General features: G+C 36.1%; 2 protein-coding genes across 4 annotated transcripts in view; one reads left to right on the forward strand and one right to left on the reverse strand.

Annotated features, from left to right (window-relative positions):
• The first annotated feature begins 21 nt into the window (after positions 1-21).
• LOC114719780 (clumping factor B) lies at positions 22-2,353 on the forward strand. The gene is given in 3 exon segments (XM_028905310.1): positions 22-486; positions 1,187-2,032; positions 2,035-2,353. Coding segments are annotated over 3 exon segments (1,329 nt in total). The 5' UTR covers positions 22-87; the 3' UTR covers positions 2,119-2,353.
• Positions 2,354-4,090: 1,737 nt separating this feature from the next.
• LOC114719776 (histone-lysine N-methyltransferase, H3 lysine-9 specific SUVH4) overlaps positions 4,091-16,870 on the reverse strand; it is a 31,389-nt gene continuing 18,609 nt past the window's right edge. The window contains exons 1-17 of one of the 3 annotated variants that reach the window (XR_003737935.1): positions 14,278-14,540; positions 13,192-14,196; positions 12,918-12,986; positions 12,239-12,304; positions 11,003-11,057; positions 10,696-10,805; positions 10,368-10,547; positions 8,719-8,817; positions 7,815-7,913; positions 6,571-6,620; positions 6,399-6,487; positions 6,124-6,283; positions 5,908-6,013; positions 5,639-5,821; positions 5,190-5,426; positions 4,630-4,833; positions 4,091-4,372 (exon numbers count right to left, since the gene is read on the reverse strand). Coding sequence is in view for 2 of the 3 variants with exons in the window: in XM_028905305.1 (XP_028761138.1) it covers positions 4,720-4,833; positions 5,190-5,426; positions 5,639-5,821; positions 5,908-6,013; positions 6,124-6,283; positions 6,399-6,487; positions 6,571-6,620; positions 7,815-7,913; positions 8,719-8,817; positions 10,368-10,547; positions 10,696-10,805; positions 11,003-11,057; positions 12,239-12,304; positions 12,918-12,986; positions 13,192-14,190 (2,616 nt within the window). In the remaining variant the exon portion in view is untranslated. Of the gene's footprint in view, positions 4,373-4,447; positions 4,834-5,189; positions 5,427-5,638; positions 5,822-5,907; positions 6,014-6,123; positions 6,284-6,398; positions 6,488-6,570; positions 6,621-7,814; positions 7,914-8,718; positions 8,818-10,367; positions 10,548-10,695; positions 10,806-11,002; positions 11,058-12,238; positions 12,305-12,917; positions 12,987-13,191; positions 14,197-14,277; positions 14,541-16,870 lie in introns of those variants that run through there. The other 2 variants (XM_028905305.1, XM_028905306.1) reach the window with 2 other exon arrangements.

Genomic DNA, 16,870 nt, shown 5'->3' on the forward strand with positions numbered 1-16,870 from the left:
TCTTGTTCCAACGCAGTGAAAACGCGAAATTTCTTCCCTCACGAAAATTCGATTCCCGGAAACCCTATTTTCTTCACCATCGCTGTCATGGAAGATAGTTTCAGAGTGCGAGTGGACAGGGTGTTTGGTTCTCTAGCTTCGTCTTCTAATTCGACTTCGTCCACTGCTGCGTCGTCTCTGAGCTCTCTGTGGTCTCTCACCGACGGTGAGATTCAGAAGAGAGAATGGAATCGAAGCACGGGCAGCCCCGAGCCCGGGCCCGGGCCCGAGCCGGAACCCTACCAGTCGTTCTTCGATGATCGAGCAAGAGGGGCTGGGAAACGCCCTTCCAGTTTTCGAGATGAGCTGGAGAATGACCTGGAAGACCTTGACGAGGACGAAGATGTCGAACCGAGGTCTCGTGGGCCTTCGAAGCCGGACGATTATGATGACGAAGAGTGGGAAATAAAGTCCGCCATTGGCCGTGATTGTACTCTGGATTACGAGGTAATTTGCTCCTTATGCGTTCATCATCATCATCATCATGGATGTCATTAGAGCACATTATGAAGTTTTAAGAATACTGAGTTATTTTCATTGTGATTATGGAGGAACGCCAATACATGGTTTTGGGGGGAAGGGACATAAACTAGGCACAAAAAAAGGCGTACTTCTAAGGGAAGCAAAACTCTAAAACGGAGAGAATGCTAAAAGAATGCTATATAGAAATGAATAAATCAATGTAAATTTACTCAGATAAATTAATTAATTTAACATGCTAACCATCAAATGCACTTGGTCACTAGGATCGCTATGTTCCCTTATCCTTTGACATCCAAGTCTAGGTCGGATTTCATAGCTTTCTAGTTCATCCAGTGACTCTTTTGAAACATTAGGACTTGGCTTCAATGGCGACTCTTAACCTTCAATTTACACCAAAGCGCCTTAGTTGCGTGCCTTGACTGATGTTAGAACTTGGAAGGACTCGGGGCACTGTCTGGCAAGCACCTTATTGAAGCCAGTGCCTCTTAGTGTGAGAGGAACTGAGCTTCTTGAGCCCCTATAACTACGCTGCATGATGTTCAAAGTTAGGACCAGTTTTCATACCAAACTCTTTAAATAAATTATAGTGATTGCTCAGTTGTTATTTATCGCAAAGTTTCAAATCGAAGTTTAGCCTAATGATCTTAGTGGTAAACTAATGCAGGAAGAAGAAGATCAATATGACAAGCAAGCTGTCGGGAAAGAGAACTCTGGTGACCGCTTATATATGAAGGATATAAATGATGATGGGGTAGAAATAAATTCTTGCAATGAGCTTCCTGCTACATTTCGTGACTTTGTGAGAGACCCACGTGCCAATCACTTGGCCGCCAAAATTAGGCTGAAGGAGGATGCTGAAGCAGCTGAAAAAATTGATGCATTGCAAGTCTCTGAGAAATCTGCGCCTGGGAGTGATGATGCACAGGGAAACACATCTCTAGATGGCACCAACCCAAAATCAATTTTGAAGAGGAAAGATTTTCCTTCAGAGTCGAAACCCCCAAAACGTGTTCGATTTGATTCTCAATATGATGATAGAAGTAATGATGTATCTGAGGGAGACAGCGACATCTGTATGAAGACCTCTTCGGCGCAAAATGTCACAGCTTTTAAACAGTCATCAGGCACGGAAGAGTTCAGATCAGCAGTTCCAGATTACATTCGTAACCCCTCAAGATACACGCATTATACTTTTGACACTTCAGGCGACATGGACGACAATTCTAATAAGCAAGCTTATATGGATTTTCTTTCTCAGCTGAAGAGATCAAAGCCCTCCTCTGAATCGCAGGCAGATGATGGATTGGAGGATCTTCCATCAGTAACATTTATATCAAAGAAGAAATCAGGAGATGCCACGATGGTGGAGACTGATGCCACGACAAAGCAAAACATTGAGGGGGCGAAAGAGTTTACGCATAGAAGAGGCGTGCCACTTAGCATAGCTGCGGGTGATACTGAAAATAATGATGTTTGTGCCATGGAGGAGGATGAACCAGAAGCAATAGATGATACGAAAAAGAGCTCTCAAAAAATGAATCGCCAGTACAGGAGGAAACCCCTGGAACTGGACGAACCTATCTAGCAGCAGGATAAATGTCAGAGTCAAGATTGCCGATTTATCATGTCACGCGTCAGCACTTTAACGCGGCAATGATGCTGGGCAACCAAGACGGTAGTTCTATGTACTTGAATTCTCCACAACGCTTTTAAGGATCATATATTTTGGAATAATGATGAGAATACAATTGCTGTACATATTGTTCTTACTATGGTTTGTCCCGAATTACCTGTCTCTTTTTATTATACTACCAAGAAATTTACTCTTAAATCTATCATTTCAATCCACTTTCTTTTGGATTTTCTCCAATATATTAAAAACCGGCTGGTATTATTTTGAATTGAGAAGCTCCGGTTCTAATGTAGCATCTGATTTGTAGAATGCGGAACTCGGTTCCTTGTATTCAAGGAATCTGAATCTGATTTTTGTACATGGAGCGGTAATTTCTTTTCGAGCAAGTTTACCAAAAAGAGAACAAATAGAGAAACCAACATATGTGGAGCGCTGGGGGTTTAGGGTTAAGTCTTCGACCCCTGCCTGGTGTTTGGGGCGGTTAAGCCGGGTATTAAAAATTAATACAAATGAACTTGAACATATTTTTTTTGAAAAAGTCATGATTTGAAGTATGTTTTTGAAAACTTAAGGAGTCTGTTTAATATTTGTACATTTTATTTGCAGAATGTTGAGAAATCAAGTGAAAATAAACTTCTAGATTGAAATCTTCAGAACAATTATATATTGGCTCTCAACAAAAGAAATGCGTGGAACAAAAATGCGTGGAAAATACTTGATGCAAAAAAATCGTTCTCATCAAATCAAAAGATTTTTTAGTTTTTTTGGGGCTTTTCGAACGTGCAAAATAAGCTTTAGAAGTCTTTAGTATGGGCGGGCCATTTAGGCAATAGGGCCCAGTCTGACCTTTGGGTCGAGCTAGGCTGTTTAGTACTCACATCGTATGGTGCAGCATGACATTATGACCTGATTTTTATCTTTCGGCCTCTAGTAAGTTTTAGGAACAGCACCTTTTTTTTTTTTTTGTTGCCAACTTGAGGAACAGCACCTGCACTGAAAGTAGGGGTCGGGAGTACTCATCAAACAAGTCGGAATCTGATCTGGACAATCACATTCCAGCCCCATCCCGCTAATTGGGACTTTATTCTTTTTCTTATAAACTTTTTTAAATTTGAAAACCAAGTGTACATGAAGTATAAATAAACTCACGATATCATTATTTGGCTGGCAAATAAATAAATAAAATCATGATAAAAACTATTCCTCCGGTTCTTATTATAAAACCCATTTAACTAATTTGATTAGATTAAAAAAAGTTAGATAAGTTAGTTAATTATAAAAATGTAACACATTTTTCCTAAAATATTATAATCATCTTTTTTAATACCCACTCTCCTTCTTTGACTTGATTATAGTTGAAAAAGTATCTATAAAGGTAATTTAAAAAAAATTGATAAATATGATAAATGAATCTTATATTTAAAACCAAAACTAACTTAACAATTAGATTCTATATTAAAGACCAGAGAAGTATAAAAAAAATAACAAAGGAAAAAATTTAGCTAAAATTTTGGGAGTAATCGAAAGTTGACAAATTTTTTTTTAACCTTCATATAATTGTAAAAGACAGAAAAGAAATAAGCTCAAAATGTTCACAAAAAGAAAAAAAAGAAAATCACAGCCATATGTAAAAATTTGTAAATAGCATAATCAAAGTAATAAACAATAAATAAAATAAATTTAAAAGTTCAAAAAAGATAATATATCAGAACCAGATGTGTTGATGTTGAAATAAATATATGATTATACAAGAAAAAATAAAGTTCAGAATAAAAATACTAGAATAAGAGCAAGTTTGAGCTCATAGAAAGAAAATGACTGAACACCACTTGAAGTGGTTCGTGCACGTACAAAAAAGACCATGAGAGGCCCGATGAAAAGTTAAATCATACGGTTTGGAGTCCTAATAAAAAAAAGTAGAGAGAGACCTAAAAAACACTTAATAAGATAATTAAACGAGACTCCAAGTCAACAACATATTGAAGAACTTAATTGTTGATAGAACACAATGATGCAATTCATGTAACTAACACCACCTAGTGGAATAAAACTTGTATTAGAACGGGACAATGCTGATGTCTCAGAAACTGAAACCCTTGTGCAGACTCCACCTTTACAACGCTGATGTCTCAGAAACTGAAACTATCAGAACGAGTGCCTCAGTCTGTGTTACAGGCGACTCTTAGATGGCACCCGCACACGAAACTGTATAGGAGCCTTCAAAGCCATATGGTAAGTGCTCACATTAAATCAATCACTCAGGCAAAATACAATTAAATGGCAAAATGCTTGTGCACCAAAAAACGGAAAGAAAATTACATAAATTACGTAAGTGCAAGAAAGTACAAGATAGTAAGGAAAAAAGGGGTTTGATATTTTCGACTTTCCAAAAAATTACATCTCAATCGTTTGACAGACGATATCAATCAAATGAATGATATATCATATTTTTCTGGATTTACATAGAATATTACCTGATTTTCCTCATTCCATACAAATCAAAAGGATATTATGCTGATATGTGCAATGGCAGAAAGAAAAACGCATGCACCAAGAAGCATATGTTAGAATAGTCGCTTTCTGCAGTCAGCAGCTCCACAATAACACGTCATTTTCTTTACTTTCCCATCAGGACCCAAGACACTATCAAGGGCATAACCATAGTCATATGTAAGCTCCTGCGAGGAATGAAATTGGATTTGTCAGGACACAATGTTGATTCGTAGGATAAATTCAACTAATAACCAAAAGAGCATTATTGTTGACCATCGATTGACAATACACTTAAATGCAGTATCCAATTTTAATAAACAAAATCATTAGAAATTACATATCAACATTACCACCGCCCATTCAGCTCATCAAAATAATCATAGTAAAATGCAATTTTAAAGCCGAGGATAATTAACTTTGACCCAAATAAAGCCAAAAATAATTGAGTTCAATTAAAAAGTAAATACAAATACTTCATCCATTGATGTGTTTTAGTGTTCAAAGCATTATCATCACATATGTAAAAGATTGAACAGCTAACCTGCAAAGGTGGTATGTTGTCTGCAGCAAATAACATCACTCGTGCCAGCCTTAAATCATGGTGTGAGCTCAAAACACATTGAACAAATAAATTTGGCTCGCAACTATGGTTGATGAATCGAGCAATATTTCCAATATGGCCGGCATCAATACAAAACTCTGGTGCGGATTCAGAATTATCATCTGCATAATTGTCCAAGAGCTTGCCTGCTGTAGATGTTTCGTTTTGTGATCGCCTCTGCAAGCAAATAAGATAATGAGACATCTTAGATAGACTTTTGGTGGAATTTGCTCCACGTGAATAGTTCTTTTTTACCTCAAGTTTTCACTTGCCAGTTGCATCAAAAAACAAGAACGAAAAAAAGGAAGAAGACAGAGACATGGAATGACAAATATAATCTCATACTGAATTAGCTGACCAAAATATAAAAGACAGATATGAACTCAAACCTCTCTTCCACCAATGCCCTTCATCGTTTGCAAACAATCTATCTCAAAAATATAGTTGTTCTCGAGTGTATTCTCTACATCTGCTGTCCTCCTGATTAATCCTGTGTATTCACAAACTGGTGCCCCAGAAGGTATGAAATCCCAAGATCTAACAGCCCATCCTTTCTTTGCAGTACGAAAAACCTGTCAAAATTTGATTGCATGTGCAAATTAAATACACCATATTGGTAGTTTAATCTAAAAATTTAAGACTAATAAAAAAGTACAACCTCAAGACGATATCTTGGTCCTTTTTGAGAAGCTCGATTAACACAACCAGGACCACATCCACACTTTGGCCCACATTCAAAGACAACATCTTTGGCTTCAATTAACCTAGCGGGTGAAAAATCATAGACTACCGTCAATATACACCTAAAAGCAGTAATAAGTATACCAGCAACCAGCATAACCAGCGCTCAGCTCGCTCATTTCGATGATCTAACCTCCCTCCATTACGAGATACATAGGGAAAATCAGATCCATTTCGTAAGGCACATTCACAGGACATAGGATCCACGCATAAGCCTTTGCACTTGCATCCAGCGACCTCTCTGGGGAGCTTTACATTCTTTGAAAGCAAAATTGATTTTTTATATTTAAAACCTATAATATTGAGGAACCCATGTCAATTAGCCAGATCATCACGGGTACGCATAATGCTAAACTTAGGTTTAAGAAAACATTTGTGACAGCAGAAAATGCTAAAGATTCAATATACCTGTGGGTGCAACTGGGGGGTCATCAATCAGGTTAGTGGCAGGAATAGGCACATCTTCTTCACCTTTGGTGATGTCCTCACATACAAGCCTAAAATAACAACAAAAGCATTCAGGCCACAATAGTCAAACTGAAACTTATGGATATTAAACTTATGGTAGCTTCTGCATTACCCTCGTATTTCAGCAATGGACTGAGGGGCACGTCCATTAATGAAATACACCTGTCATTACAACAAAATGAATAACCAAGATCATTCTAACTTTCTTCACTACTTCATCGCTTAGCATTAAAGTGCCATTTGCAAAAAAAATTTGACCCATGATCTGTCACAGAAACTCTAGGAAATAAAAGAATTACAATGACAACGGTCAACTCAACATATCAACAAGTTATCTGAATAAGAAAATAAGTTTCTTTATACAATGGAACTAAAAGGAGAATAATTTTATTCAGATAAAGCATAATAAATACCTATTTGTTAAAGTATGATATGAATAAATAAACAAGAAATCACAAAAGTGAACACAAAAGACCAACGAGCAGTTGGTCGAACTGGTAAGTGGGTTCGCCCCCCGTAAGGATGAGAATGTGTGTTCAAGTCCTAGGAAGCACTCTCGTTGGGAGAAGGGGTGGACAACCCCGCCTATGTGGACAGCACTCCTACCCCTCGAGTCCGGATTAGTCGGTTGCCAATAGGCGCCGGATTACCGGGCAGTGTATAACCCCAAAAAAAAAAAAAAAAGTGAACACAAATGTGGCATTTGCCATGAATGATAGTAGTCACAACATCATTGCCTTTCCAACTCTAATAATAAATATCACAACGGTTGTCTTATGGATGGCGCAAGTCATACATCATACATGTTAAGAACTTGCTACACACTAAAGTTAGGAATAAAACTTAAATCTAGGGATACTTTGACAAATTAAGACCAATAGGATTGATGTAAAATCGTCTTATTATTTAATGGTTAGCAAGTGTTTTTATGTTTATCATTCATGTAGTGCTTTAGTTTAGTTGTCAATTATCCTAGTAGGCTAGAGAGTTGCTTACTTTTAGTTGTCCTTATCCTAGTGGGAGGCATCTCTCAAGGGGGAGGATTGGATATCCAAAGGACCTGTACTTGGGCAACAGTTAGCCTAGAAGACCCCAAAACCGGATAATGCTTTTTCAATCTCCCTGTACATCAAACACGCGAGACTCCCTCAAAAAGATAGAAATGAAACCTTGAAATAAAACCAGAGATAACCATATCCCATATAACACATGCAAGAGGTAAGGAATCGCCTGAGAAAATGCATATTAAGTGGAACAATGTCCAAACTTTTCCCGGATAGATGTGTAAATAAAACTATCATAACTTCATAGACACGAATACCCTTCACAATGAAATTGGAAAACAAATATATGGACCTGGTTGGTTGTCAAGATTGGCTGCCCATCAAGCCTCCTCAGCCGAAACTTATAGACTGTAAACCCAGATAATCCTTTTTCCGCCCAATAGTTAACAACCTGCAAGAAAACAGAAATTAATTTGATGCATTACCATTAAAACTTAACCTTGCATTATTATGACATTCAAGAGAATCAAGCAATGCATCAAAAAGAATTACTTTTGAGGTTTTAAGGAAAAACTGCACTAAACACTTTGAGATTTCACACAAAAGATCGCAAAGCTCAATGAACCAGTCAACCTTGTTCATTTGGTATTTCTCTATCTAGCTTAGAATACTGATCAGCCAGAAATCAGATTTTGAAACCTTGGAAAAATAAGGAACCAAAAAAAAAAAAGGAAACAAATATCCACATATCGAACTTAAAATACCCACTTATTTGTTGGGTCATAAGTTCCATCACTAATCACTGGTCAAACCAGTCCTTGTCAAAAAAGAAAAGCTTTTATAATAAGTTTAAAAACGAATTGCATTATAATTAGCTAAAACTTCCAAGTTTAGTGATCACTTTCCAGCATTTGTCACTACTGCTTAATTTTCAAACCTACAGGTAGCTTAAACTCAAATTCAAGACAATTGACACTAACAAGTAATCTGTCATGGTTTGTTTCCTGCTAAGATTGTAGCCCGGAATTCCCCAATGCACTTAGTGAACATTATACCCACCAGCCTTCTGATCCAATCCAATACCACAAATTATGCTAAGTTTCATATTACACATTCCAAAATAGAGTAACTATAGGGATTATAATTTAGTATTTAGACTAGATAGCTCCAAGCTTGCTATACATAACCCCTCAGAAGGAATAAAGGATCAATAATTGAAGAAAAAACAGATTCCAATGAGCATATGGGAAAACTACCTTATACAAGCCATCATATGTGTATACTTTGCCACTGTAACTGCTTGAAGATTCATGTCCACGAACCACCCTTACAGACACACATTGCTCCATGCAGTTCTAAAATGGAACGCAAAGTTAGATTGACTCGTATGCTTCAAATAAAGTACAATGTTGAGCACATTAAATAAAATAGATGCGAAAGAACTATGCAAATATAACAAAATCCAACTGTTGTGCATGTTTATCCATGACTGGCAAGCACAGTTGAACTTGAGCACCAAAAGCAAAACAGGTAAACAACTATCTCTTGAAGCTTGGAGTAACAGGCATTACACTATGACCAAACGCACCAAACATTAGCAAAAACGACACACCCGTACCAAAACTTTCATCTTTAAACCTACCAATTTTCCTGAAGTAGTCTGCAAGATTAGCCAGATTCTAAAGATAGTCATAATGCATATAATATCTTTTCAAATTCATCTTTCTTCATATGTACTAGTTTATTCTGCTGATTTAAAGGATTTATGTCTCTTGTAAGTTGTAACTATTGCTGCACTATAAGATCAGATGAGATTCTAATAAAGAATAATTGCATCTTCCCCATTTATATGTGCTCAGTGCTCAGAGAAAAGAATAAGAAACAGAATCAATTCATCCTCCATTCTCTATTTTATGCTTTTGATGCTATGCTTTGCTTTTCGAATGAAAAATGGAAGTAGCCCCAAAACAAGCCATTTCAAAAATTGTACGGCACGCAGAGCTGAGTGTTTTCGGTGGTCTTCTAATCTATGGTGTCAACTAAAAGATATTCAAGAAAACTGGGTAGAAATGGAATGAAAGCATTCGCAATAGTAACACCAAAGGACAGGCAGAGATGGAAACCAGAATTACACAGGAAATTATGTGTAAAAACGATACTATGAATATGTGAAAGCAGATTAATGACCGATGCAATCTCCTTTCATTAATTCCTTTGAAATTATGTTTTCATATGAAATCAGATTCTAGGCTTTTGTACAAGGATGAATTTTCAATGAGAATTTTACATGAGTAAATTACTGCTATGAATCTTCAAAGCAAAAAAACTGAAGCAATGAGCACTCACCATCATGTAAGTTTTTAGGTAATAAACAAAATATAGCATCACGCTCTCACCTCATCAAAGGCATAATCACACCAATATACTAGAATTTAGTACACTAAATCTTTTATTAATATTGAAAGTTCCAGTAAATTAAATAGGTAACCAAGTACCAATTAGATGATCAAAAAACTTATGCTTCTTAAAAGCAGCCAACACTGTGAACGTAAAAACTGTATATCCCAGAATAAATAACACACTTCAGAAACAGGACTACCACTCACTTTATAATTTCAAAAAAACACACACACGTAAAAGTTCGGCAAGATCAAAGAAACAACAATCATCAGCTAGCTAGTCCCATTAAAACCTTATATACCATAAATGAGATATAAACTTACTCCACCATAGCATTGTAATTCTTAATTTCATATTACTTGAGCAATGGCATCAATCGTCACAACAACTAATTTAAATATGTCTTATAGTGATGAGGAAAGCAAAATTGGTTAACAAGTATTGCACAAAGACGCAGGATATTTATTATCCAATGGATTAAAAGATCTAAGTAGTAGGTATGCACCTTCAGAGCCAGATTACCCCGCTCTAACACCTGATCCCGAATTTGACGCTTATCACCAGTCAAATTATGCCCACCTTGACCAGTATATACAACGTCCTCAGCATTATCAATATCATCCTCATACATTCCCGACAAAACAATGGCCACAGCAAGTGGAAATTCATAGTGACTGTATTGAGACTTTCAACAAGGAAAAGAGAAAGAGAGACATGCGATTAGATGAGCACTTAATCCAGAATTGTGTCATTCGACAGTCAGGCATATTCAAGATCTTAGATTTTTTAAATTATAGTCAATTCAAAAATAACAGTACAGACAACAGCATTACCACTTTGGAATAAGCTCGACCCATATAATCTATGCCATTTAGCCAGTGGCTATGAAACCCAACAGCAACCATTTCAGCGCGCGAATAGAATTGATGTCCAACCTTAATACCTGCCATTAAGAGTGAACTTATACAAATTGACATGGGGTACAATGAACATAGCACAATTCTTTTTAACATTATAGATATAATTGTGCATATAAATAAAATCTTCTTCGGTTGAGAGGGAACAGATAGAAAATGTCTGAGTTTAATAAGCCCCAATACATGATAAACAGCAGAAGCAATGCAAGATGAAGCCACCGACCTGGAATATCACCAATTCTTTTCTCCGAATACAATGTCTCCTGATTTTCTAACATCTGCCAAATGTCTCCAATTTAAAATGTTAGGGAAGAGAAATCTGCACCAGTCTTGTATCGCAACTAAAGCCACTTAATTTTGACTAGGGAAGAGAAATTATAATACCAGACAACATTAAATAATGAATGAAGAATTTTATATATTAACGACTCTGAAGTTTCTCACATTACTGTTCAAGGTGGATTACCAAATTATATAGGTAAAAGGGAGCATATGGCGACAAATCTGCATCATCCCTGAAATGATGCCACCATTATGGCGCCAAAATCCAAAAATCTGGGAAAGGGTTAACAATTCACTCTGTAGCATTCTGATGCAAAGTGTTTGTTTTCAGTTTCCTCACTCACTGTATAGCAAGGCGCAAGTCCTTTTTCACATCCCACCTTGATCGCAGTCTTTTTTTTATTTTATAATTTCTACTTTCTCACCTTACCGTGTAGCAAAGGTCTTGGTTTTGGGCATCCTCACTTCACTTTTGTGATGTAGATGTCTCTGTTTCCCTATGCTAACCATCAACATGTATTTTCTCATGCCAACCGCTAACAAATTCAAACTTTGTAGGCTCAGATATCATGAAGAACTTCAAAAAAGAACAAAATTTCTTAATTTATTCCTGGTGAGAGATAGAACTGGAGGGCAGCAGATGGCAACAAATTTGCCATGCGGCAAACTCCAAGGATCTAAGGAGAGGGGAAAATTGACAATCGACACTAAATAACCAAAGAAAACAACAAATAAAAAAAAATACTAACATGGAAACAAATGCATAATAAAAAACAAAAAAAGGAAATAAATAGCTTGGCTATTATGCCAAATCACGTGATATACATGACTGACTAAAAAAGAGTAAACCTGTAATTATAGGATTTCAACAATAATTAACTATATCAATCACTAGATAATCCTCTGAACCGTAGCTCTCACAATTATAGCTCACTCTGGTTAAGAATGTAGCCAGCTAACACGTTAAAAGGGAAAGGACGCATAATTAAACAATTAACAGATTCAGAAAGACAAAAGGCGTCAATTAATCAAGTAACAAAGAGAAAGAGGTATAATTAAGATGAGAAGAGAGTAAAATAAATATATATTGCATGCAATTAACTATAATAGGGAAAACAACAGTAAAGACTAATAAAGAAAATTATACTAAAGGTAAGCATAACGAATTTCCATTCACCTTGGATAGTGCTTTCAAATCAGGTCGCTTAGCCATTGACTTTTGAACTTCAACTGATGCTTTTTTCTGCATAAATTAAAACATTGAGCTTTTTTGTTAACTGATAATAATAGGGGGGGAAAATCTGTGAGGTAGCTGAAATTTAAATTTCACTCCCCAGTGAAGCAAGATTTGAATATCCTGACAGACACCAATTTCTTGGTTTCAATTGAAGAAACATTCGGGCGTAAGCCATAAAAGACAACAAAAACAAGTCTGGTTCCACCAAGTGTAAACCATCAAGGGCAGCCATGAGAGGGAGGAAATACATGATGTGACTCAGAAACAAGTCTGAATACCGTTGAGCATATAAAGATATAGCGCCATGTACGAAAAATTGTGCAAACAGTGCCAGGTGTGCAATGTGAGCCCAAAAAAAAAAAACGTATTATAAGATGTATAAACTATAAAGGGATGAAATATGAATCTTACTCTTCAACGCAGCCAACCACTTAAAGCAAAGAAAGAAATATCTAGAAATGTGTTATTAAGGAGAATATCACAAATGAAGGGAGAGGTAAGCCATCTTCACATGAAACTGACATAGAAATAACTCCATTCAACAGGATTTCTGGCATAAAGCACACTAACGCATTTTGATATAGATGAAAATGCAACAGACGGTGAATCCGTGACCAACCTTAGATTTTGAACCTCCTTTAGACACTTTGAGGGAAGATTCCACTTTGTTACACCTCTTCTCCTCCTCCTAATATGCAAAGAAGATGCTAAAATCAAGATTCCAAATTAAACCAAAGCTGAAAATGATGACGCAAAAGAGAAAAATAGATATAAAAAAGCCTTAAGTCTGGTCTATCCCGAGTTGCAGCAAATTAAGGAGGACGCATACATTGTACCTTGGAAAATCAAACTGCCTAATTGCAAACTTTAACAATATGGTCATTAAAACTAACCTGAACAAACTGAAGATAATGCTTGTTAAACAGCCTCAACGTTTCTTTCACCTTAAGAAAGTCACTTTTATCGTCAAAATTCCCTGCCCCATTTGCTTTCGAACCCGCAGATGTCTGTCTGTTATTAACCAAGGAAGCCTCTTTCAGCTTCTTTGCTCTAGGTGGCTTACCTACTCCCTCTTCCTTACCCCCATGTTCATTCCCATTTTCCTCATTGCAACTTGTTTTGAAACACTTAATTTTCTTATCATTACCAACGTTATCTCGGTTCTCTAATAGCTCTACTCTACGTCGCACTAGAAATTCTTTATTTTGAACTCGAGAGTTAGCTATCCTTTGAGCTGACGATTCATTGTCCTCATTTGGCTCTTCAGTAACTGACTCGTTCAATTTTTTAGCTTTCTGTTGGTCCTCCACAGCATTTTCATTACGCACATTTTCGTCATTCCGATTTCTTTTACAGGTTGTATTTTTCTTCATATCACTAGCATCGTCTCGGTCACCGGACAACGGCACCCTACTGCACACTGGAAGTGCCTTATCCAACTTTTGCTTCGCTTGGATACGAGGGCTAGTTCTTCTCTTTATTAAAGGCTCCTTAGACTCGTGCGGTTCCTTAGTTGTTGAACTATCCAAATTTTTAGTTCTCTTTGGTCCTCCAACTACCTGTTGCTTATCAACATTTTCGTAGCTAACACTTGTTTTACAGGTAGTCATCTTCGCATCACTAGCTTTGTCGAGCAGCTCATCTCTGCGGCACACTGGAAGTTCCGTATCCACTTTTTGCTTGGCTTGTATTCGAGGACTGGTTCTTCTCTGAATTGGCGAATTTTTTAAACCATTTGGCTCTTCAGTCTTGCCACATTTATGACCATTCGGTACAATATTACGCCTGGGAGTCGAAACCACGGAATGCCGACGACCCATTCCAGCACCCAGCTCACTGTTAGCAGTAGGACTCTGATTCGGACTAACACGGTTCAACGACTGCGCCCCCATAGTAGTCTACAAAGAAAATGAATGAATAAAACCTGAGAAAAATAAAATAAATGAGGACGCGAAGTAATCAGATAAAAAGGCACTAACTGGTCCGAACTCCTCCGGTAACAGCCGGGCCGGGGTACTGGCTAGAAAATTGGAAAGAAAACGATGAAAACTTCAGCGCTAGTAGATTATAACTTCTAGGGTTTTGAAGAGATGAGCATTGGGAGAAAAGCGAAGCAAATCGGGGCAGAGTGACGCAGTACAGGGCAATGCTTGGTTTCATCCATTATATATCTCCCACCTCGGGGACTGTACGGACACAGGGGCGAATATTTTTCCTCTTTGGCGTTTTTGTTCTATCACCTCCTTCCCCTTCCTTTCCCGCTTCTTGTTCTCGCCAAAATTGAACTTGGAGCTGAGAAAAAATTGAATACATTGGTGGAGCCCTTGTGCCATAGTTTGCCGACGTGTTAAGAACTTGCTGCCAAATATTCCAATTGTAATGAAATTTAATCACGTTAGATTGGAAAGCAGGATAAGATTCTTTGAATTTGAATGATACAATTTATTATAAATATAAGCAGTATGCTAGTATTATATAGTAATTTATAATTATAATTATCAAGCTTATTGAAATATTTATATAGTCCGTCTTTAAATTTACAGGTGACGCTATTTTATAAATTGTAAATTCTGTAGTTCATTTTTGAAAATCTGAAACATCCAAATGTAATTGTAAAAAAAGTTACTCGTGAACTCTAATAAAAGTATATGAGTGATGCATAATTTTTATTTTTTTCAACAGAAAAGGTCTCCACGTTTGAGTGGATCAGGCCCCAAAAAAAAAAAAAAAACTACCTCTCATCCTCAATATAAAAACTTGTTTGATTTTTTTAATTTGATTTTAAATATAAAACCTCAATCTATTTTGCTTCTCATATTTATCCATTTTTTAAAAATAGTCCTTATAGGTTGCACATGTTAAAGGTTCATCAAATGATAATTCTAGCCAGTATACATTATTGGTAAGGGTATTTTAGGAAAGGCAACACCTATTTATTATAAATAACTAACTTGACTAATTTTTTTAATCTTCCTAAATTAGTTAACTAGATTTTATATTAAGGATCAGAAATAGTAATAAGTATTGAGAAAAACAAATTAAATTGGTAAATTTAACAAGGTTAGCTGGGATTTGTGCGTGACCCGCCAAAACATGTATTGAAAAATTATACTATTGCTATCATTAATCGCTAGTATCCTCTTTGTTCTCAATGTAGGAAGTTTTTCCATGCCCGGGGGGGGGGGGGGGGGACTAAATCACATGAATTTGTGTGAAGTTAAAATGAGATAACAACAATTTCTCTCTAACCTGAAACATTTCGGATGAATTGAACACGAATATTGCTTTGTCCTCAAAGTAGAAATTTTTAAACTGGACCACATAGATTTACGCGTGAAGTTAAAATTAGATAACAATAATTTCTTTCTAATTTAAAACATTTCGGATGAATTGAACACGAGTATTACTCACAATGCATAGAAAATATTAATATGAGTGATATACTTATAACCAGATAAAAATGTGATATTTGTATATATAGGACATGAGAGTTTATTAATTAACATCATACATTTTTGGTCATAGGATTAAATACTTTCTCTAGCCTAAAATACCAGTAACATTTTAAAAATTTCATGCATACCAATAAAAGAATTGAAAAGCTGAATAATTTTTTAAATTTGTAAAAATAATTACATTCGTTTTTTATGCTATAATTCGAGACAATTATATTCAATGTACCAATCAAATATTAAATGTGGATACACTGTACAGTGAAAATTCAAACACTAATTTATTACATTATCATAGTTCTTTTTATCATACTCAAACACCATATGAGATATTATCCTCCTCCGATTCTAAATATGAGACTCACTTTACAGTATAAATTATATTATAGAGTGAATTTTATAGTTAAGACTAGAAGAGTAGTAATTTTCACCACCACCCCTATTAAATGCAATAAATAAATTTGTGAATTAGGGCAAAATAGGAGAAAACCACCCATAGGCCAATCACCATCTAAACATAACCCATATTGAGCCGAGATGAGTTTATTTAAACATAGGTTATATTTTGATACGAAGGAAGTAATAATTCACACTAGACACGCTCGATATAGGTGAGCTTTATAGAAAAAATCTTGCACAGCAATTAAGAGAAAAGAACAAACAAAAAAATCCAATAGGCAAAAATATTGACGGAGCAGTTTTTGGTGTTTTTTTTTTTTTAGCCAACAGGTGCATTAACAATACCCCGACTATTACTATATATTGTACACGGATTCTGTGTAACATACAAAGACCTATCCAATTTAAATAATTATGTGACTATATGTGCATTTCATGAATAAAAAAACTCAAGCAAACTGCATTTAAATTTTTATTTTGAAGAATATAATATAAAATGAACAAGTATAATTGGAAAATTAAAACAAACGCTTTCATTGTAATGAATCATGTATGTAAAGTCCAGTCCGTAGAGTCAGTTTATGCATACCCCGCCGTTCCTGAAGCCGAATGACGCTAGGCATTTGGCACTAAAGTTATCCTCCCTGACATCACCACAGACAGGGAGGAGAGTAGTAAAAATCGAGTTGTCGTCCCTGACGCACAACTCCATTCTGATCTA

This window comes from Neltuma alba, unplaced genomic scaffold, assembly GCF_004799145.2.
Source record: "Neltuma alba isolate B1F8T4 unplaced genomic scaffold, ASM479914v2 tig00011952_pilon, whole genome shotgun sequence".
In the NCBI taxonomy this organism is placed as follows: Eukaryota; Viridiplantae; Streptophyta; class Magnoliopsida; order Fabales; family Fabaceae; genus Neltuma; species Neltuma alba.